This window comes from Pan paniscus, chromosome 1 (assembly GCF_029289425.2).
Source record: "Pan paniscus chromosome 1, NHGRI_mPanPan1-v2.0_pri, whole genome shotgun sequence".
Classification (NCBI taxonomy): domain Eukaryota; kingdom Metazoa; phylum Chordata; class Mammalia; order Primates; family Hominidae; genus Pan; species Pan paniscus.
The window spans coordinates 104,748,705-104,773,106 of NC_073249.2; the positions used below are offsets into that span (position 1 = coordinate 104,748,705).

General features: G+C 36.0%; 1 protein-coding gene across 1 annotated transcript in view; it reads left to right on the top strand.

Moving 5' to 3' along the window:
- LOC117975161 (membrane-associated guanylate kinase, WW and PDZ domain-containing protein 3-like) overlaps positions 1-24,402 on the top strand; it is a 173,462-nt gene that overhangs the window by 10,388 nt on the left and 138,672 nt on the right. The window contains exons 2-4 of the mRNA XM_063604771.1: positions 15,649-15,706; positions 20,783-20,877; positions 23,852-24,040. Of these exons, the coding sequence (XP_063460841.1) occupies positions 15,649-15,706; positions 20,783-20,877; positions 23,852-24,040 (342 nt within the window). The remainder of the gene's footprint in view (positions 1-15,648; positions 15,707-20,782; positions 20,878-23,851; positions 24,041-24,402) is intronic.

Here is a 24,402-nt window from a genome sequence, read left to right on the forward strand (position 1 = left end):
TAACATCTTAAATGTAAAAAGAATTTGAACAACATGGGTGAATCTCAAAAGCATTATGCTAAGTAAAAGAAGCCAGACAACTACTGGAATCAAATTAATGTATGATTCCATTTGTATTAAATTATATTAAAGGCAAAACTATACTGACAGTAGGTCAGTAACTGCCCAGAGTGGAGGACTACAAAGAGGCCCAAGGAAACTTTGGGGGATAATGGTTTCCAAAGTTCACATAATTGTACTATTAGAATTAGTGCATTCTATTGTAGGTAAATTATTTCTTTCATACCATCAATATTTAGAAAATGAAAGTTTATGAAAATATTACTTACCATAGCATATAAATTTTTTTAAAATACCTAGAAATTAACCTCTAATGAAACGTAAGTCCTCTATAGTTTGAAATTGAGGGATGCTAAAGAAGATCTAAATATGCTGACAGAAATTTCTTATTCATGAATTAAAGGCAGTATGGCAAAGATATCAGTTCTGCTCAAATTGACTGGTAGATTCAATGTAATTCCATAAAAATTTCAGCCTTTTTAGCCTGTTTATCTGATTCTAGAATGTATATGGACAGGCTTTGAATACAAAAAGCAAGATAGGTGGACTTGCTATACTATATATCAAGATTTATTAGGAAAATAGAATAATTATAACACTGATAATGATACCAGAATGGTCAGTAGATAGAAAGCCTAGTAGTAAACACCCAAGCTTATATAGACATTTCCATGAAAGAAGTGCTGTGGCTGATCAGAAGGGAAATTAATGACTTTTAATAAATTATTTTGAGTAGTCATTTGGAAAAAAAGGAAATTAGACTGGTACTTCTCACCAGCTCCCCCATCCCCACCATCTGTTTTTTGTGTTAAAGTCCTAGGTGTGAAAGGCAAACCTGTAGTGCTTTTTAAAAAGAATATAGAATATCTCCATAGCTTTAGGAAAGGACTTTTTTCAACTAGACACAAAAACCATTAGCTGTAAAGGAAAAGATTTATACATTTGACTACATTAAAATTAAGAGCTTCTGTCATCAAAATACAATTTCTTAAAAAGGTGAAAAAATCAGAATGTGACAAGATACTCTCTGTTCCTCTACATTTATTTCTGCAGTACAAAAAAGTTTACATGTGATTGGCACATATGTAGAAAATGACATGAATTTAACTCAGGTTATACTAGTTTCTATGCCATTTTCCTCAGCAAGCTAATGTTTTTTATCATCAAATAGCTACAAGTAAATAAAATAAAAGAACACAACTGAATATTGCAGCTGAGGAAGAATATGGCAGTGTATATGATACCTATACACTTCAATTTGTCCTCTTTTCTGTTTGACCGTGTGTTCTGTTTTAAAAATCTTTATTGCACTATTTGCCCTATCTTCATTATTTAGTAGCCTAACCCTTTCTTATACCCGTTTCTGTCAAGCCACCTTTTCTTTTCATTCCTTTCATTTTCTTAAAAGACCAGTATTTTATTTACTCTGTCATTTTTAATTGGGAATTTAACATGTCTTTTAAACTGTATTAATATTTTAAATTAGGACCATTATTTATTTTGTTAGTGTTCTAGTTACAAAGTTGCAAAGGTTTTGAGAAGTCAACCATGACTCTATTTTCTCCATAATCTCTCTTATTTTGGGTGCATGATTTTTCAGAAAGTACTATTTCAAGAAAACATATTTCACAGAAATCCCCCATTTGCAATACATATGTCTGACAATGGATCACAGTACTTCATCAATACTAAGACAGTTATTTCACATTTTAACATCTCTACAGTTGGGAAGCATCTTAGAATAGATGAAATCTTTCAATTATAATTGCCAGGGTTTTTTCTTTCTTAGAGATAAAATAATGATGCAGTTTAGAAGGGGTTGGTTACTTAGATTTGATGATTTACTGTAATATTCAGAATATAAAGAATTATAAATCAATTTTATTTTATTTTTTATTATACTTTAAGTTCTGGAATACATGTGCAGAATGTGCAGGTTTGTTGCATAGGTATGCATGTGCCATGGTGGTTTGCTGCACCCATCAACCTATCATCTAGATTTTAAGCCTCACATGCATTAGGTATTTGTCCTAGTGCTCTTTCACCCCTTGCCCCCCACACCCCGACAGACCCCAGTGTGTGATGTTGCCCTCCCTGTGTCCATGTGTTCTCATTGTTCAACTCCCACTTATGAGTGAGAACATGTGGTGTTTGGTTTTCTGTTCCTGTGTTAGTTTGCTGAGAATGATGGTTTCTAGCTTCACCCATGTCCTTGCAAAGGACATGAACTCATTCCTTTTTATGGCTGGATAGTATTCCATGGTGTCCATGTGCCACATTTTCTTTATCCATTCTATCATTGATGGGCACTTGGGTTGGTTCCAAGTCTTTGCTATTGTGAATAGTGCTGCAATAAACATACATGTGCATGTGTCTTTATAGTAGAAGGATTTATAATCTTTTGAGTATATACCCAGTAATGGAATTGCTGGGTCAAATGGTATTTCTAGTTCTAGATCCTTGAGGAATCACCACAGTGTCTTCCACAATGGTTGAACTAATTTACACTCCCACTAACAGTGTAAAAACGTTCCTATTTCTCCACATCCTCTCCAGCATCTGTCATTTCCTGACTTTTTAATAATCGCCATTCTAACTGATGTGAGATGGTATCTTGTTGTGGTTTTGATTTGCATCTCTGTAATGACCAGTGATGATGAGCTTTTTTTCATATGTTTGTTGGCCACATAAATGTCTTCCTTTGAGAAGTGTCTGTTCATATCCTTCGCCCAATTTTTGATGGGGTAGTTTGTTTTTTTCATGTAAATTTGTTTAAGTTCCTTGTAGATTCTGGATATCATACCTTTGTCAGATGGATAGAATGCAAAAATTTTCTCCCATTCTATAGGTTGCCTGTTCACTCTGATGATAGTTTCTTTTGCTGTGCAGAAGCTCTTTAGTTTAATTAGATCCCATTTGTCAATTTTGGCTTTTGTTGCTATTGTTTTTGGTGTTTTAGTCATGAAGTCTTTGCCCATGCCTACGTCCTGAATGGTATTGCCTAGGTTTTCTTCTAGGGTTTTTATGGTTTTAGGTCTTACGTTTAAGTCTTTAATCCATCTTGAATTAATTTTTGTGTAAGGTGTAAGGAAGGAGTCCAGTTTCAGTTTTCTGCATATGGCTAGCCAGTTTTCACAACACCATTTATTAAATAGGGAATCCTTTCCCCATTTCTTGTTTTTGTCAGGTTTGTTGAAGATGAGATGGTTATAGATATGTGGTGTCATGTCTGAGGCCTCTGTTCTATTCCATTGTTCTATGTATCGGTTTTGGTACCAATACCATATTGTTTTGGTTACTGTACCATTGTAGTATAGTTTGAAGACAGGTGGTGTGACGCCTCCAGTTTTGTTCCTTTTGCTTAGGATTGTCTTGGCTATATGAGGTCTTTTTGTTTCCATATGAAATTTAAAGTAGTTTTTTCTAGTTATGTGAAGAAAGTTAATGGTAGCTTGATGGGGATAGCATTGAATCTATAAATTACTTTGGGCAGTGTGGCCATTTTCACAATATCGGTTTTTCCTATTCATGAGCATGGAATGTTTTTCCATTTGTTTGTGTCCTCTCGTATTTCCTTGAGCAGTGGTTTGTAGTTCTCCTTGAAGAGGTCCTTCATGTCCCTTGTAAGTTGGATTCCTAGGTATTTTATTCTCTTTGTAGCAATTGTGCATGGGAGTTCACTCATGATTTGGCTCTCTGTTTGCCTATCATTGGTGTATAGGAATGCTTGTGATTTTTGCACATTGATTTTTGTATCCTGAGACTTTCCTGAAGTTGCTTATCAGCTTAAGGAGTTTTTGGGCTGAGAAGATGGGGTTTTCTAAATATACAACCATGTCATCTGCAAACAGAGAAAAATTGACTTCCTCTCTTCCTATTTGAATACCCTTTATTTCTTTCTCTTGCCTAATTGCCCTGGCCAGAACTTCCAATACTACGTTGAATAGGAGTGGTGAGAGAGGGGATCCTTTTCTTGTGCCAGTTTTCAAAGGGAATGCTTCCAGCTTTTGTCCATTCAGTATGATATTGGCTGTGGGTTTGTCATAAATAGCTCTTATTATTTTGAGATATGTTCCATCAATGCCCAGTTTATTGAGAGTTTTTAGCATGAAGGTGTATTGAATATTATTGAAGGCCTTTTCTGCATCTATTGAGATAATCATGTGGTTTTTGTCATTTGTTCTGTTTATGTGATGGATTATGTTTATTGATTTGCATATGTTGAACCAGCGTTGCATCCCAGGCATGAAGCCAACTGGATCGTGGTGGATGAGCTTTTCTATGTGCTGCTGGATTCAGTTTGCCAGTATTTTATTGAGGTTTTTCGCATCGATGTTCATTAGGGATATTGGCCTGAAACTTTCTTTTTTTGTTGTGTTCTGCCAGGTTTTGGTATCAGGATGATGCTGGACTCATAAAATGAGTTAGGGAGGAGTCCCTCTTTTTCTATTGTTTGGAAGAGTTTCAAAAGGAATGGTACCAGCTCCTCTTTGTACCTCTGGTAGAATTTGGCTGTGAATCCCTCTGATCCTGTGCTTTTTTTGGTTGGTAGGCTATTAATTAATGCCTCAATTTCAGAACTTGTTACTGGTCTATTCAGGAGTTCGACTTCTTCCTGGTTTAGTCTTGGGAGGATGTATGTGTCCAGGAATTTATCCATTTCTTCTAGATTTTCTAGTTTATTTGTATAGAGGCATTTATGGTATTCTCTGAAGGTAGTTTGTATTTCTGTGGGATCAGTGGTGATATCCCCTTTATCATTTTTTATTGCATTTATTTGATTCTTCTCTCTTTTCTTCTTTTTTATTCTGGCTAGTTGTCTGTTTTGTTAATCTTTTCAAAAAACCAGCTCCTGGATTCATTGATTTTTTGGAGGGTATTTCATGTCTCTATCATCTTCAGTTCTGCTTTGATCTTGGTTATTTCTTCTGTTCTGCTAGCTTTTTTTTTTTGAGACAGAGTCTCACTCTGTCACCCAGGCTGGAGTGCAGTGGCACAATGTCGGCTCACTGCAAGCTCCGCCTCCCAGGTTCACACCATTCTCCTGCCTCAGCCTCCCAAGTAGCTGGGACTACAGGTGCCCGCCACTACACCCTGCTAATTTTTTGTATTTTTAGTAGAGACAGGGTTTCACCGTTTTAGCCAGGATGGTCTCGATCTCCTGACCTCGTGATCTGCCTGCCTCAGCCTCCCAAAGTGCTGGGATTACAGGCGTGAGCCATTGCACCCAGCCCTGTTCTGCTAGCTTTTGAATTTGTTTGCTCTTGCTTCTCTAGTTCTTTTAATTGTGACATTAGGGTGTCTATTTTAGATCTTTCCAGTTTTCTGATGTGGGCATTCAGTGCTATAAGCTTCCGTCTAAACACTGCTTTAGCTGTGTCCCAGAGATTCTGGTACATTTTGTCTTTGTTCTCATTGGTTTCAAAGAACATCTTTATTTCTTCCTTAATTTCGTTATTTACCCAGTAGTCATTCAGGAGCAGGTTTTTCAGTTTCTAAGTAGTTGTGCGGTTTTGGGTGAGTTTCTTAATCCTGAGTTCCAATTTGATTGCACTGTGGTCCGAGAGAGCGTTTGTTATGATTTCCGTTCTTTTGCATTTGCTGAGGAGTGTTTTATTTCCAATTATGTGGTTGATTTTAGAATAAGTGTGATGTGCTGAGAAGAATGTATATTCTGTTGATTTGGGGTGAATAGTTCAGTAGATGTCTATTAGGTCTGCTTGGTCCAGAGCTGAGTTCAAATCCTAAATATCCTTGTTAATTTTCTGTCTTGTTGATCTGCCTAATATTGACAGTGGGGTGTTAAAGTCTCCCACTATTATTGTGTGGGAATCTAAGTCTCTTTGTAGGTCTCTAAGAACTTGCTTTATGAATCTGGGTGCTCCTGTATTGGGTGCATACATATTTGGGATAGTTAGCTCTTGTTGCATGGATCCCTTTACCATTATGTAATGCCCTTCTTTGTCTCTTTTGATCTTTGTTGGTTTAAAGTCTGTTTTATCAGAGACTAAGATTGCAACCCCTGCTTTTTTTTTTTCTTTCCATTTGCTTGGTAAATATTCCTCCATCCATTTATTTTGAGCCTGTGTGTGTCTCTTTGCACATGAGATGGGTCTCCTGAATACAGCACACCAAAAGGTCTTGACTCCTTTATCCAATTTGCCAGTCTGTGTCTTTTAATTGGGGTACTCAGCCCATTTACATTTAAGGTTAATATTGTTATGTATTAATTGTATCCTGTCATCATGATGCTAGCTGGTTATTTTGCACATTAGTTGATGCAGTTTCTTCATAGGGTCGTTGGTCTTTATATTTTGGTATGTCTTTGCAGTGGCTGGTACCAATTTTTCCTTTCCATATTTAGTGCTTCCTTCAGGAGTAAGGCAGGCCTGTTGGTGACAAAATCCCTCAACATTTGCTTGTCTGTAAAGGATTTTATTTCTCCCTCGCTTCTGAAGCTTAGTTTTGATAGATTTGAAATTCTGGGTTGAAAATCCTTTTCTTTAAGATTGTTGAATATTGGTTGCCTACTCTCTTCTGGCTTGTAGGGTTTCTGCAGAGATCTGCTGTGAGTCTGATGGGCTTCCTTTGTAGGTAGTCTGACCTTTCTCTCTGGCTGCCTTTAACATTTTTTCCTTCATTTCAACCTTGGAGAATCTGATGATCATGTGTCTTGTGATTGCTTTTCCCAAGGAGTATCTTAGTAGTGTTCTCTGTATTTCCTGAATTTGAAAGTTGGCCTCTCTTGCTAGGTTGGGGAGGTTCTCCTGGATAATATCCTGAAGTGTGTTTTCCAACTTGGTCCCATTCTCCCTGTCACTTTCAGGTATACCAATCAATCATAGGTTTGGCCTTTTCACACAGTCTCATATTTCTTGGAAGCTTTGTTCCTTTTCATTCTTTTTTCTCTAATTTTGTCTTTATGCTTTATTTCATTAAGTTGATCTTCAGTCTCTGATATCCTTTCTTCCACTTGATTGATTTGCTTATTGATACTTGTATATACTTCATGAAGTTCTCGTGCTGTGTTTTTCAGCTCCATCAGGTCATTTATGTTTTTCTGTAAACTGGTTATTCTAGTTAGCAGTTCCTGTAACCTTTTATCAATGTTCTTAGCTTCCTTGCATTGGGTTAGAAGATAGTCCTTTAGCTCAGAGGAGTTTGTTATTACCCACCTCCTGAAGCCTACTTCTGTCAATTCATCAAACTCATTCTCTGTCCAGTTTTGTGCCCTTGTCAGAGAGGAGTTGTGATTATTTGGAGGAGGAGAAGCATTCTGGTTTTTGGAATTTTCAGCATTTTTGTACTGGTTTTTCCTCATCTTTGTGGATTTATCTACCTTTGATCTTTGATGCTGATGGCCTTTGGATGGGGTTAGGATGGGGTTTTTTTAGGTAGATTGTGAACATGGTATTTGTCTTCTAGAGCATGTCCCTTTTACTGGCTTCCATTCTTTTTCCTGGTCCCTAATTGTTTCAGTTCAGTTTTCTGCCTTTTCTTGTTTTCTTTTGTAGAAAGTATTTATTCTCATAGCTTTATCAGTTTACTATAGCCTGCCCCATTATCAAAATCTCTAGTATTGTCCTTTGTTCTGAATTATATTTGTTTCCTCTTGCTTTTGAGTCTTTGTTTTGATTTCCCTACTAATACTTCAAATAAGCTTATTTAAAACTAAATTGACATCTTTCTCCTAGTACAACCCCGTCCCTCTTTCTGTCATATATGTACCATTCTCATAATCATCTATGCCAAAATCTTTGCAATTATGTTTGCCTGTTCCTCTCTTCTTGCTCTACTTCCTGATTTAGTTTTCACGTCCTGTTGCTTTTTCTTTTTTCTCTTTTTGCCAGTATATTATTATGCAAAAGTTTCAACATATAGGAAAATGAAAAGAATCATACAGTGAACATACATATGCCCACCACTAGCATATTACAATTAACATTTTGCTACATTTGCTTCTTCACATGATTATTCATTTATTCTTTCTCTATCTGTGATTTTTCTTTTATATATTCCTTTCCATTCTCCTAATCACTACACACTTGGATTATTGTTGGTCTTTCTTCCTCCAGTTATTTCTCTCTCTTTAATACATCTTTTATGCCAGTGGTTTCCAAAATGATCATACTCAAACTATCTACTGGTACGCAGTAGAAAATATTAGAACTAATTTTTCATAATGTTGTTACTGAAAGAAAAAGAAACAAACTAAGCTTCACTACTATTTTACATACAGATTGGTAATGGCATTCTTACTGATTCCGTATGTCAGATTATCACATACTCTAACCAGAGTGCCTTGAGGGAGGAATGGATGAGACACCTTTGCTCTTTTTTCAAGGACACTGTGAAATTTTACAGTTGGTTTGTGCCCAGTTAAGTGGATTTATAGACTAGTTATATAGTTTTTAAACTAACCTCACATAAAATGGAAATGTCACTTTAAAAGATTTCTTCAAAAACACTACTGATTGAAGATGATACAAATATGCAAACCCAGACTAATAGCAAGAAAATGGAAGAGCTGATACAGTTTGTGTATCATATATGACCATATATAAGCTTTTTTCAACTTCAAGGTAAAATCATGATAATTGCTTGTTTAATCACCTCCTTTAAAAACATCTATTTTTGTATATGTTTTATTATATACATATTAGAAGAGGGGCAGATGTCAAATTTTTTACTAAAAAGGCTACATGATCAAAAAACCTTGGAGATATTATGTAAGACCAAATTAATCTTTCTAAAACTAATTTTCTATCTATCTCTCCCTTGCTGTCCATTGTCAGCAGAATAAAGTCCAGACTCCTTGGTTAAGTATTAAAGATTTTTTATAATTGAATCATATTCTATATTTATTTTTCAAAGTATTCTCATGTCATAAATCTGACATATTTTTTGTCTTTGCCATATACCCATTTCTTCTGCCGGGAACCAGTCTTGTTTCCTGTGTCTACCTGGCTCATACCTATTATCCTTGTAAGCTCCAATCTAAAGTATAATTTCTTTGTAGCCCCTTCTGTCATTTTCTTGCAAGTCAGAAGTAGATGTCCTCTCCTCTGTGCTCAGTAGTACCATATGACATGTCTCTCTTGTAGCACTTATGTTGCATTGTAACTAGATACCACACTCAGAGCAGTGATTTTTGACACATTCATCTGTATATCCTTTGAGTAGAGACTTCAATGTTTGAAAAGAGGGAAAGAGGGAAGAGAGGGAGGGAGGGAAGAAGGGAAAAGGAAGAGAAAGGGAAAAAAAGAAAGAAGCTACTCTATCCTCCAGATTATTTTGGTCGCCCTTTTGGAAATACTTTTCAATCTCTATAAGGCTCTGAGGGGCCAATAAATAATAAGCCCGTCTTCATTCACCAGTTTATAGTCAATAGAGAAATAAGACACCAGAGACAGACAGATGAAGTCAGAATGTCAGCAAATGAATGTTAGCCCTGCATGTACATGGCCTTGCTGTTATTTTACCCCTGCAGGAGGGAGACATGAGTACTTAGTCTTTGGCCTCTGTGTTCAACTGCAAGCCTCCTCCCAACGGGCAGACATGGCAGAGAACAGACCAGAATACGCCTCTGCAGGCAGGCTGTTAACCAAAACAGTGAGAGAACTCAAGAGTCCCTGAGCCAAGCATATTGAGTTCATTGTGTAAAACTCCCCAGTCAGATAAGACATTCTTTCTTCCTTGGGGAAGAAAGTGAAGGGGCTCCGAGAAACTGGAAATGTTCCTCCCATTCTTTATTCTCTAAGGAATTTGAAGAATTGGATGAACATTTCCCCCTAATGCTCTTTACATTAAGGCTGAACATATGTCTTGGTTGGTCCAGGACTGATCCAGCTTTTTCCTGTTGCCCCAGCATAATTATTAATAGTATCCCCTTTTATTCTCAAAAGTGGACAGTACATTTTATGATCATCCTAAGTATATTTTTCTTAAAATAGAATGATCAAAATTGCATTCAGTATTCTGGGAATGTTTGAAACTCTTTAATATGGGCTACTCTCCCATTTACAAAACTGGGTACACCTTTTTAACATTGCCTATACTTATCTTCGGGGGAGCCTACAATTTAGAACATTGAGTCTATTTGTTTTATGCTCAGCCAGCCTTTACCACTTTCCCCTCTACACTTTGTCTCCCCACGTATTAGCCCCACGGAAGACTATTTTCAGGATCAACTATGTGTGATTCACATTAGTATTCTCTGCAGTGCTTTGCACAGAGATGCTGAAAAGAGAAGAATAATATTTTAAGTGTAGGTTTTATAGGTTAAGATATTGTTTACATTCTGCTGAACATTTAAGATCTTCTAGAAAGACCTTACAGTTTCTAAAACATGCCCTTTTCTTCCCAGTCTTCTGATATTCTGAACCCAGCTGTGTATTCAAATACAGTGTAAGGACACAGCTTGAACAGCTTGGTTTAATTGATGTACATTTTATCTTCTATTCAAATAAAATAGTGTTTTGGTTAGGTAGTTGTCTTGAAAATACAACATTAGGAATTCATTTTACCCTCAATCCATCCCATTTCTCTTATGATGAAAGATTAAATTTTTGCTAAAGGCAGCTTACAAATATATTGAATGTTGACATTTCAGAGCTTAGAGAATGATTAAAAAAATTATCAACTGAATAGAGCTCCACCATGAGAAAATAATTGTAATTCTTACATTTAAACAAGAAAAATCCTATTTTGGGAAGAGGAAAGAAAGATAAATTCATGGGATTTAGAACCAACCAGCTGCTTGATATGCCCAAAATAGTTTTGTCTTTTGAAATAGCTTTTTAGGGGAATACTTTGGCTTCATACACAGGAAAAGATGGTTAGGTTAGGTCTTTCCTGTATCAAAAATAAACAAAGACATTTTCTCTTGGCCCTAACCCTCCCCATAGTTTTTATACTATCTTTTTCACAAGCAAATTTTTGTTTTAAGTCATCTATTCTTAAGGACTCTACTTCGTATTTTTCTCTTCAGTTACTACAATATTCTGACTTTTGCCTCCTACCTTTTCAGGGTTACCAGTAACCTCCTGATCTTATAGACTCTTTTTAGCCCTTATCTTTATGCCTAACAGCTTTACAAAGCGTTTTTTTGTTTGTTTGTTTGTTTGTTTGTTTGTTTGTTTTGAGACGGAGTCTTGCACTGTTGCCCAGGCTAGAGTGCAGTGGCGCAATCTCGGCTCACTGCAAGCTCCGCCTCCTGGGTTCACGCCATTCTCCTGCCTCAGCCTCCCCAACAAAGCATTTTTTAATGCTGACCATGCCCTTCCTCTTCTGTCTTCTTTTACACCATTCCCCCTGATGATTCTTACTTTCTCCATCTGCCGCTTAAAATGTTAGTGCTCCTAAGGTTCTGTTCTTCACCTTTCTCTGCTCAGTTTATCTAGGTAATCATGTCTGCTGTCATAGCTTTAACTACAATGTCTCTCAAATCTTTATCTTCTTATATTTCTCTTTGGAGTACCGGGTTCATACGGCCAACAGCTTATTATTTATCTGTACCAGGATGTTCTACAGATCACTCAAATGTAACACCTTCCCTTCCTGCCTTCAACAGATATGACATCCCCCCAGCTGCTTGAGCCAAAAACTGGTTGTCATCCTCGCCTTTTCCTCACTGTCTCCTCTCTGTTGCAGTTAACTACCAAGTTCTATCAATTCTAACTTTTAAAAACCTGCCATTCGGGTGGATCACGAGGTCAGGAGACCAAGACCATCCTGGCCAACATGGTAAAACCCTGTCTCTACTAAAATACAAAAAATTAGCTGGGCATGGTGGCACGCACCTTTAGTCCTAGCTACCCGGGAGACTGAGGCAGGGGAATCACTTGAACTGGGGAGGCGGAGGTTGCAGTGAGCCGAGATCATGCCATTGCACTCTAGCCTGGCGACAGAGGAAGACTCCATCTCAAAAAAAATAAAATAAAATAAAAACCTGCCATTTCTTGAGTGTCCATTGGTGGTAGGCACATTACTAGGCACTTTTAATATATCATCTGTCTCCTAAATTCCTCTAAATCCACATTAATTTCTAATTTCTATTCCCACAGCCATTTTCATAATTATTCTTTTTTTTTTTTTTTTTTGAGACAGACTCTCACTCTGTTGCCCAGGCTGGAGTGCAGTGATGAGATCTCAGCTCACTGCAACCTCCACTTCCTAGGTTCGAGCAATTCTCCTGCCTCAGCCTCCTGAGTAGCTGAGATTACAGGAACCCACCACCACGCCCGGCTAATTTTTGTATTTTTAGTAGAGATAGGGGTTTCACCATGTTGCTCAGGCTGGTCTCGAACTCCTGACCTCAAATGATCTGCCCACATTGGCCTCCCAAAGTGCTGGGATTACAAGCGTGAGTCACCGTGCTGGCCCATTTTCATAATTATTCAATAAATATTTGATAATGTATCACTTTTATGTCACAAAAGCTAGAAACCTGGGAATCATCTTTGCCTCTTTCCTCCCTTCCCTTCCTCAATCCTCATGGTAGTCATTAAGTTCTGTTACTTTACCTTCTTTGTTTTATTATCCATTCTACTACCCCTGCCTTAGTTCCAGTCTTCACAAGTTCTTATGCAGTCTATTAGTGTTTATCTTATTTGTCTGCCTTTATTCTCATTGCACACCATCTATTTCGTCCTTTATTACTGCTGCCCATAATCTTTTTCAAATATAAATTAAATCATGTCACAGTTCACCTTAATCAATTCTCTATCATCATCAAAATAAAGATCAAACTTCTCAACACAGCACTCTAAGAATGTTGGAATTTTGTGCTTGTTCATAAAATTCATTTCCCTTTGCATACAACTTTCATTCTAGTTTACCAAATTATTTGTAATTATGGAAAATACCAAGCATTCTTAATACCTCAATGCCCTTTAATCTATCTGGAATCATCTCCCTCTCCCTAATCCCAACTTATTTATTTATTTGTTTATTTTTTTGACTCGGTCTATCACCAGGCTGGAATGCAGTGGCACGATCTCAGCTCATTGCAACCTCCGCCTCCTGGGTTCAAGCGATTCTCCTGCCTCAGCCTCCTGAGTAGCTGGGACTACAGGCGTGCACCACCACACCCAGATAATTTTTGTATTTTTAGTAGAGACGGGGTTTCACAATGTTGGCCAGGATGGTCTTGATCTCTTGACCTCATGATCCGCCCGCCTTGGCCTCCCAAAGTGCTGGAATTACAGGCGTGAGCCAACTTATCTTTAAAGACTGCTTAAACATCAGCTTTTAGAAGGCTTTCCTGATAGCAATCTTACCAGGCAATTGGTATTCCTCTGCACTCCCCAAAAAAAGATTATGTTTATCTTTATCTTATCATTTATCTCTTCTGTCTTCCTGTCTAACTATAAACTCCTTGAAGTCAAGAACTGGGTTATATTTCTAATTTTTATTTCTGCATAAGGGTGATGGGGAGAGGAGGATGAGAAGGGAGGAAGGAAAAAAGAAATAAAATGAATAAATGAATTGATCCACTAAATAGTGTATAAAATTGCTAGGTATTTTAGTCTTGATTTTTATTACCTTCACTTTAAATGAGCAAATAATAACCACTTCTTTATCTGTATTAAATTGCCCTGTGTGAAAACAAAACAAAACCAAACAAAAAAAACTTGCTAATGGTATCAGTGGTAAAGGTGTAAAATTAATAAAGTAACCCAGAAGATAAATGGCTGCATTTGTTTGCCCTCCTAAAGAAAGGACTGTTAATCTCTTAGTTGCTAATTACCTTGAGTGCTAACTAAAATGCTAAATCAACTTTCAAGTTAAGATTAAAATATATTTATGTTGATCTTTTATCCTTACTATTAGTACATCCCTTTTAGTGAATTTTTCAGTATCAAATGGACTATTTCAGCTATTTCTATAGTCCTTAATTTCTCCAAACTTCTCTAAAGACAAAACATAAATCTAATTGTGGTACAGTTGTAGAATTCCTCCTTACTCAGCTCTATTCAGTTCCCATGCTATTTCAAGAAAATTTCTATTAAAGAAAAATATTTTTCATGGAAGATCCATAACTGTTATAGTGCAGTTTTACAGATATATTCCAAAAAAATCACTCTTATCCATGAAACAGTTGTTTGGCGATAAAATATTATATCTATTTGATAGATTTGCTTCATAGCTAAGGAGGATTAAAGTGAACTAAAGTACATCTCAGTTCTTTTTAATGTTTTGTTCTCTTCTCACATATTTCAACTATTTTAGTATTTCATTTGTTCTCATCTTTCCCACCTGAGACATTTCAACCAGGTCCTTCAAAGGAAAAACACAAAAACTCATCAAACTTTGAAACCACCAATCAATATATATGCAGAAAAGTATGGTGGAGAAATGGGGTAGGGGTAATTCAGACATTTTCACCAGGAGGCTAGTCATCTGTTCTTTTCTTATATTCTGAATGCAGAATAATAATTTTTCTTAGAGTAAAACAGTATAGCTTGTCAAATTTATTATAATGGAATTTTTACTTACAAAGTTGGTATGTCATAACTGAGGCTAAATGATATAAAACTAATAAGTCTTGTGATGCTTTCTAAACATGTTTGCTGTCCAGCATACTTTTTGTGTGTGTGTCTTTCAGCAGAGCAGAAGCATTCTTAAGAGAAATTGAAAATAAAAGCGTGGGACATCATAGTGCACAACAGTGGACTTTTAAAAAAATTCTTTTTTGCTCAACTGCTATATTAAATGGATAGGACTAGAACCACCTGCTAGGAACATTCTTCCCAACTTATCCATGTTTTACTAATAAGATGGTTCTTCAGAAACCTTAACTTTACAAGGAATGCAGACAAAGTGGGAGGGAAAAGATTCACATTCACATTGAAAAGCTCATGTCAGTTCATGTTGAAAAGGCTAGAGATTTGTTTTAACTTTCAGAAATTCAACTACATTCAGTATTTCTGGTTATATTTTATTGGTCACTTACTGAGAATTAGTAATATATAAAAATGCTATGTAAGGTATTTATTTGTTATCATTCACAAATACAGATTACACAAAGCACTGTGGTAGTTAGATTAGTGTTCCTTCAGATACTCAGATCTTGTTCACCAAGAGAAAGCAGGTACTTTTGTAGGTTTTAAGCAAATCTAGATTGCTCACTTGAAATGACAAAAGTCCAAGGCTAGGGTTTCCTTTGAGGAGAAGTGGGTCTGAACATAACATCAAAAATGACTATGTATAATAGTAAAAAATTGAACAGATACGTGCTGCTTCTATTGGACTACAAGGGTAAATATGTCTCGTGTCAGCATGATCAAGGTTTTTAAATGAAAGAAGTACACAGTAATTTTTATTAGCATTTTTATGGCTTGTGGTTCATATGAACACCTTTTTGTTTAATGCCATCTTCTGTTCTGGGCTTCTGATTGCTTGCTGAAATTCTCACTGGCTGGTGAAGAAGCCACTCAGACTTAAATTGTGTTTGTTCCTTGAAAGTGAGCCCTCAGCTTTCTGACACCCAAATATTAGTATAATGAAATAATAAATTCACTCACTGGTGAATTCTTTTCTGTCAGTTTTGAATCTGGCATTTCACTCAATTTTCTTTATTTACAGAGCTTCCTTATGGCTGGGAGAAAATAGAGGACCCTCAGTATGGGACATACTATGTTGAGTAAGTTTGTTACCTCAGTTAATATTCTCCCAAATATTTTCCTTTCAGCATATAGCTTTAGAGAATACTGGATACAGCACTTTATGCTTCTGTGATCCAGCTGTTGAGTTTTTCAACTAGGGGAATGAAAAGGTAGGGGCAGTGAGCATTTGCTTCATTGACCTTGGGCTTCCTGGAAGTTGGCTTTGAGTTTCTAAATATGGAGAATAAGGGGGAAGTTGCCTAGAGGATTAATAGCTAGAGATGGTATTGTTACTACTACAGCCTCTAAAGAGAAAGTCAGTTGATAGAAAACTGAAATGAGGGCAACGGACTAGATGAATTATCAAGGTCATTTCCAACACTACCACTGTATCCTTCTGAAAGCAGTGGAAGATCTTTAGGGCATTATAACATAATTATCCGAAGTTTTGAAGCATACACCTAAAGGTGTGCTCTCTTTTAAGGAGTTATTCAAGGAAAACTTAGTATTCTTTTTAGGGGTGAAAGTTGCTTCTTAGGCAGCTGTTATGGTTAAATTTAAACATAAATATATATTGGAGAGGAGTGCCAGACACCTGCCTATGTTAGCCAGAGAAATTAAGCTAATATCAATGTCTAATTTTGCCTTCTCTTTTCTTTATCTAATTGCTACAATGTTATGACCATTGGGATTGCTTTCTTTCCAGATGCTAAACATTGAATTTGACCTCAAGCGTCTAGCAGCAGGCAAATACTTGTATCAGAAACATTACTATTTACCTGGAGACTAGGAGTTAAACCTGCTGCCTAGGTAGCAAAGACAAAATGTTATTATTACCTGAAAAAGTAACAAACACAATCATCTTTAATTTTATAATTGTTTCTTAATGTTTCAACACTTACAGGCATAAACCAATGCCATTTCCTGGTAGTTATCCCAAAAGTAAGCATCTCTGACTCCTGTTGCAACTGTAGTCTTTATTCTATTGTGCAGGTTGTTACTGGAGTCACTGTGGTTAGAGGGATTTTTGGAATGACTTCTTAAAATTAAATGTGTCTCCTAAGGAAATGACTCAATTAGATTGACACTTAAGTATGTAACTTTAGAATTTCAATATCTTGGTTCCTTTGAAAGCTATGCTAATTTTGTTTCCATTGTGTTACTTAATGTCTTACTGATACTGTGACGTAAAAAGTATACAGCAGCTCTTTTATTATTATTTTTTCCTAAGACATATTTTGTTAAAGGAAGAAACAACCATTTTTCACATCAAAGGAGTATTTGGAGGCCAACTGAAAAGGTTTTGCAGGATTTTTTTCTTCCCCTCAAAGTTTAGTCTATTTAAATTGGGCTCTAATCATCTATTTGCCATTGACACTGCTGAACATTTCTGAGATAATGATTCTCATTCTCTTTAGTATCCATTCCAAGTGAATTTGAATACATGGTCAAAAGGTGAAAGTCATTTGCCTGTTATAAAACCTTGAGCTGAATGATCTGGTCCCCATTATGCAAAGATATAATATTAAAGCAACTTTAGGGCAAATCCTGAAGCGACCTGCTCCTAGTTGTCAGGGAGGTACATGAAATAGCCTGAATTAGAAGCAACAGCAGCAGCGACATGATTTTGTATGATTATTCCCAGAATGAGCTCATTTTACAGGAGGGTTTTGTATTAGACTAAGAAGGAGCAGACTGTACTCAAGATGCACATTAGTATGGAGTCAGCTGAGCTGTGGAGTGTGGCTTGATTCCCAGATTAGTTAGGTTTTGAATCTCAACCATAGTAATCTGCAGTGAGTTTACTGATGGAGATAAAAAGCTGTTACTTGAATGGCTACTCTTTGGCTCTCTTAGTTTGTCAAACCAGATGGCATGATGATTGCTCTTGGCAGGAGCCTTATAGTAGTAACACCAACTGCAGTGGTAGTTTTTCTTTGTATTTATTTTAGAGGATGGGATTCTGAAATGGATGAAGTTATTTTTTAAAATAAAATTGTTCCAAAAATGTAATATGCTTATAATATGCATAAATATAAATACGCATAAGCTATAAATATGCTTATATATTTAGAAATGCGGTCTTGATTATATTGCATTACATGTCTTTTTAAAATTAACATATAATTATACACATTTTGGGGGTACGTAGTGATGTTTCAGTACACATAATATATAGTGATTAGATCAGGGTGATAAGCATTAAATGTCTTGATGCACCTAGGTGACAAAGTCAAAATATATACTTGCTTTCACAACTAAAACTTTTTTTTTTTTTTTTTTTTTGGAGACGGAGTTTTACTCTTGCCCAGGCTAGAGTGCAGCAGCACGATCTTGGCTCACTGCAACCTCCGCCTCCCAGGTTCAAGTGATTCTCGTACCTCAGCCCCCCAGTAGCTGAGATTATAGGCATGCGCCACCACACCCACCTAATTTTGTATTTTTAGTAGAGATGGGGTTTCACCATGTTGGCCAGGCTGGTCTTAAACTCCTGACCTCAAGTGATCCACCCGCCTCGGCCTCCCAAAGTGCTGGGATCACAGGCGTGAGCTACCATGCCCAGCCATCTAAAACTCTTTATGAAAGAATATTTTGTTGAGATAAATTTTTAAATCCAGATATTAGACATAAAATTTTAATACAGATAATGTGTCAAATTGTGTACTAATATTTAATCATTCTTGTTTGCTTTGTTTCTTTCTGATAATCTGTAATATTCTCCTCTCTTATTTCCCACAGCTAGTTATTTGGAAAACAAAATTTGTTGTATCTTAATAATAGTGCAGGTATAAGTAATTAAATGAAAAGGACAGTATTTTCACTTTTTTATTTTTTGATTTTTTTTGAGTGGCATTTTAGTCTAGATAGTCTAAGATAATGAAGACAATAACTTCCTTCAGTAAATCTTATATTCTTTTGTCAAATTTTTAGGAAAAGGATTACTCATTTGCATACGTCTGCTCTCCTCTCCCACACATTACAAAGGGTATAAATACAAATTACTACTTTTTATGTTCTAATGCCTGGGTGGCAAAGTGAGTCATTCTAGCCAATGACTTTAAAGTGAAAGTGAGCCAACGTTCTTTCTGAACAGGTTTATTCTTTTCTGAGTGTAAATTTTTAGTTGTTTTTCAAAAGAATATGTAAAATATCAGTACCTAAATAAATTTTTTAAAGTAGTTCCTAGGATTTTTATTTTCACAGAGTTAAACAGTTAACTCAATGGACAGGGTATCCCCCACATATTATGAAGCAGAAGCATACTTGAGTGTCAGTGAAATCAGAACCCAAAGAATGTCCAGTGGCACTTACCATATTTAGAGCTCTTAAACTATTTAATAAGTAACTACGTCTGTTGTGGAACTGATATGTAGTAGTAGCCTGAGTGACATGGAGAAAGCTAACATTCCTTTTTTTGAAAGTGTTTTTTTAATTTTTAAATTTTTATTTTAGTCCCTGCTGCCCATTTCTCTACCACCACTCTTAATGTTTACAAATGGCAAAGCTCCAGTGTGGACAACATAGTAAGACCCCATCTCTAAAAAAAAAAAATTTTTTTTTAATTAGCTGGGCATGGTGGCACACACCTGTGGTCACAGCTACTCAGGAGGCTGAGGTGGGAATATCGTTTGAGCCTGAGAGGTTGAGGCTGCAGTGAGCTGTGATTGGACCACTGCATTCCAGCCTGGATGACAGAATGAGTGCCTGTCTCCAAAAAAAAAAAATAAAATAAATAAATAAAAAGGCAAAGTAAATGTTCAACTTGTGTGACTATTTATATGTATGTTTTGTAATATTCAGTCTACCTAAAGACAATCATGTTCTGAAATTCTCATGATTTGGTATTTAATTGTTGGTGTTCACTCATGTCACCTCTTTATTTTTATTTTTTATTTTTTTTGCGATGGAGTTTCACTCTTGTCGCCCAAGCTGGAGTGCAATGGCATGATCTCGGCTCACTGCAACCTCCGCCTCCTGGGTTCAAGTGAGTCTCTTACCTCAGCTTCCTGAGTAGCTGGGATTACAGGCATGCACCACCACGCCCAGCTTATTTTTGTATTTTTAGTAGAGATGGGGTTTCACCATGTTGGCCAGGATGGTCTCTATCTCTTGACCTCGTGATCTGCCTGCCTTGGCCTCCTAAAGTGCTGAGATTCCAGGTGTGAGCCACTGCACCCGGCCTCACTTCTTTAATTAAAATGGAAAACTGTAGCATATGCTGAAATATATTTGTACTATGGAAGTGTTAGAATATGATTTCCATTGCTTCTGAATTAGACCTATTCGAGGTCCTGAACATCTTTTTTACAGCATTTCCTTTCTTAACCAACTCCACTTAACTGGCTTGCCAGAAGAATAGTGCTCTTTTTCTTCTGTAAAGCATACTATTGCCCATAGCGTGTTGAATAGTTTGGCTAATCTCCTAGCGGCTAGTCTCCCCAGGCTTCCTGCTTTCTCTCAGAGAGTTGTATGCATTCCAAGAGTCAGTAGTGAATGTTCCCAAATCATAAATGCCAGTTGAACCTATGTTATAATTATTCATTTAATTATGATATAATTATGAAGAAATTTAAGTGTGAAAGAGTTATTCTATACTATAGTTGATAAAAGCAAGTCATTTTCTTAGTTGCTACTGAAAGGATATAGGTGAGTCAGTGGAAAAGTAATAGTAATATAATTTAAAAAGGATTCTATACACAAATTTCTTTCAAAGTGCCTTTACAGCTTGCTTCATTTTGGAGAAACTTAAATTAAAACCCTTCTATCATTAACTGCCTTTTTTAAAAAAATTAAATTACCAAGAACAAGTACTTCTGATTGCATCAGATAAGAAGGCTATAGTTTTGAAAACTGTTATTGGCTATATTGGGTAGGTTTATGAAGAAGCTGTAGTAAATATAATATCAAAAGCTTCACAGCTTGGCATCTTCTGCAGGACTTTATTTAGCGACAGAAAGCCCCTCTGCTATCATCTGTCAGTCTCTCCATGTTCCATAGCCTAAAGATACATATTTGTCCCCTAATCTATGATGATGGAATGGTATGATAGACTATTTAAGAATATGTTACTGTTTTATTTTAAACTGAAATGTATATTTTTCTGCATTCTACAGTCACCTTAACCAGAAAACCCAGTTTGAAAATCCAGTGGAGGAAGCCAAAAGGAAAAAGCAGTTAGGACAGGCTGAAATTGGGTCTTCAAAACCAGGTAAGCATTCTTTTCAATCTTTTCTTCTAAGAATAACTTGTGAAATTTGTATGCTGAGTTAATAAAAGTGAGTTTGAACTTTTTATTTCTATGGCTTTGACACTAGATAAAGAGTGTCTAGTTGTTACTGTAAAGATATGAATAATCTTAATAAAACATCTGAACATTATGAGAATACTGAGATTTTTCTCAGGAGTATACAAAAAGCATGAAGTTGTTGGGAGAAGGGAGTTGGGCAGCTTTTTTATGAATTTGAGATTTTGTTTTGAAGATTGGAATGTTTCCTTATATGTTTAAGGCTAGACCAATATTAGGTCTCCAGTTCATCGTTAGCTTTTCCCAAGTTAATTGCTTAAGTATGGTATCTGTAACCACTGAGGATTCTTCATTAACCAATATTAATAAATACTAAATATATCAAATGATTTACCTACATCATTGAGTCTCAAGTGGGATGGTAGCTATTAGTAACATCAGATTCATTTAGGGAGCATTTTTTTTAAAAATATAGATCCAGAAATTTCGATGAGTCTAGTCATGTGTATTTTGAAAACACTGCTCAGGAAGTTCTTACATTCTACTTATCCCTCCCCATCCCTTTTCCAGCCCTCATTTGTCATTAATAACCAGAGGTATATATGGCCATATTGTAGTAATCCAGTAGATTCTCCACTTCGGTTGCCTATGAGAGAAATAGTTCTTTCTTATAGTTACTCTTCAAAAACATCGTCCTCCTTCTAAAGTTCTGCATTTCGTTTAGCAAACATTTTGAGTTTAACAAATACTTTTGAGCACTGACTATATCCCCAGTGCTTTGCTAGGCTCTAGGTATTCAAAAATGACTAAGAGTAAGACAGGGCTTGCCCTCAAGAGTTCATAGTCTAATACAGGAAACTGATGGTTATAATACATGGAGATAGGTGCCATCATAGAATAGTAGTTATAATGGTAAGCTGAGGAGCAGGTTTGAATCCCAGCTGTGTAATCTTGGGTACGTTTCCTAAATCTCTAAATGCTCCTATTTCTTCATATATAAAATAGGAATAATAATGGTACCCACCTTTTAAGGTGGTTATGAGTATGTAAATTAACAGATGTAAAGTGCCTACAATGGTATTAAGCACATGTTGACTAATAAATGATAGTTTCATTGTTATTAATAGACATGTACAAGTTACAGTGGTGGCATAAAGACGGGAGTACCCAACTCTGCTTTGGTGGGAAATGTCAAGGGGGCAGGAGAAATTTCAAAGCAGAAGAGATAGAAACTAGGTCTTGAAAAGTCAGGAAAAGTTAAAGCAGGCAGACAAAAATTTTAAAGGAGCAAGAAAGCATACCAAGTAGAAGGAACAGAATGTTTAAAATCACAGAAGCATGAAATGGTGTGCCGAAAGGCCAGAAGGCAAGTAGGTGTGGTTACAGCATAGGGTCTTTGTAGGGTAGTAACAAGCGATGAGGTTGTAGGGATAGGCAGCCATGAGAAGAGGTTGAGTATGTCATATGTTGCTGGAATGTCAAGGAAGTTGAAGATTGAAAAATATGTGTTGGATTTGACAGTAGGGAGGTCATTAGTCACTCTAGGAAGAGCAAGTAGAGAGTGAAGTAAAATTGCAATAGAATGAAGAGGGTATGGGAGGTCAGACAGTATAACTGTTGGCAAAATGATAAACATAATTACCATATATTTATAGTAACTGCTGGAATTCCACTCAGTGTATACCCAAGATGAATGAAAATATGTCCACACAAAACCTTGTGAGTGTTCATATCAACATTATTCATAATAACCAAAAAGTGGAAATAACCCAAATGTCCATCAACTAATGAATGGATCAACAAAATGTGATGTTTATCCATACAGTGGCCTATTATTTGGCAATAATATAATAAATATATTTTATCTTTAGTAAGTACATATTTAATTTAATATTTATTGTATATTAATAATAAAGAGCAATAAAGTACTGACATATGCTACAATACAGATGACCCTCAAAAACACTGTCAAGTGAAAGAAACCATTCAAAAAACCACATATTGTCTGATTTTGTTTATATGAAATGCCTATATTGGGCACGTCTATACATGGATAGTAGATTCGTGGTTTCCTAAGGCTAGGATATGGATGTGGGTTGGGGAGAAATTGGATAATGACTGCTAATGGGCATGGGGATTTCCTTTGAGGAGGGAAGAAAATGTTCTAAAATTAGATTATGCTGATAGTCGCATGACATTGAATTGTACACTTGAAAGGGCTAAATTCTACGGTATGTGAATTATATCTCAATAAATTTGTTAAAAAATAGATAATGGCAGAACATTTAAAATCTTTTTTACAGTTAATTTAATACTTCATAAATTATAAACCTGCACAATTTGATTCTCTCAGTTTTTGTCACTTTCCTAATGGCAGGCATGGTTGAGGAGAAGAGAGAAGAGGTTCTGGAAGGAAGTTGTTATTTGCAGATGTGAATCACTAGGGTCATCTAACCCCTAATAATGGGCATTTCAAAAGAACTATGTATTTTTTTTCCTAAATTATCCACTAAACATGAGTGAAAGGGATAGAAATATGAAGCTATTTACTGATAGTAAAAAGATTCACTCCTTCCATCAGTTATAAATCAAAGACTGCAGAAAGCCTGAGCTGTGAATTATAAAAATTCTCAGTATACTCTCTTTCATAAGTTTGTGACACTTGACTTCATCTTCCTGATATAGTACTTTGCACATAAAACTCAGTAGATGCTGAGTTTTATAGTACAGTTGAATAGTATCCAAACTTTCAGGAATTGAGTGCTAAAGGTTGTATCATTTTGACTTCATATAATGGACTCTGGGTTGAAAGTAAGCACAGACAAGGCAATGAGAAAGAGATTAAGTTGAGAATAACATTAAAAAATCGTATAAAAGATTGACTCTGAGTGCTTTGTAATTATTTTTGTTCTCAAACCCACTTCTCATTTTGGCACAGATATGGAAAAATCACACTTCACAAGAGATCCATCCCAGCTTAAAGGTGTCCTTGTTCGAGCATCACTGAAAAAAAGCACAATGGGATTTGGTTTTACTATTATTGGCGGAGATAGACCTGACGAGTTCCTACAAGTGAAAAATGTGCTGAAAGATGGTCCCGCAGCTCAGGATGGGAAAATTGCACCAGGTAAGAAATTTTTCATAATTATTTGAAGAGTAGTGTTACTATAACAAAAATTATAGTGAAGAGATTTTATATACATAAAGAGAGAGAAATAATTAAATTATATAACTAAAGAAAGAGATTCCAGTATTAAAATAGTTTATCCTTTAATTTAAAAAAAAGTTGTATGGGTATACAGTAGGTATATATATTTATGGGATACATGAGATATTATACTGTGATACAGGCATGCAATAAGTAATAACCACATCATAGAAAATGGGGTATACATCTCCTCAAGCATTTATCTGTTGTGTTATAAACAACCCGTTTATACTCTTTTAGTTATAAAATGTACAATTAAATTATTGCTGACTGTAGTCACC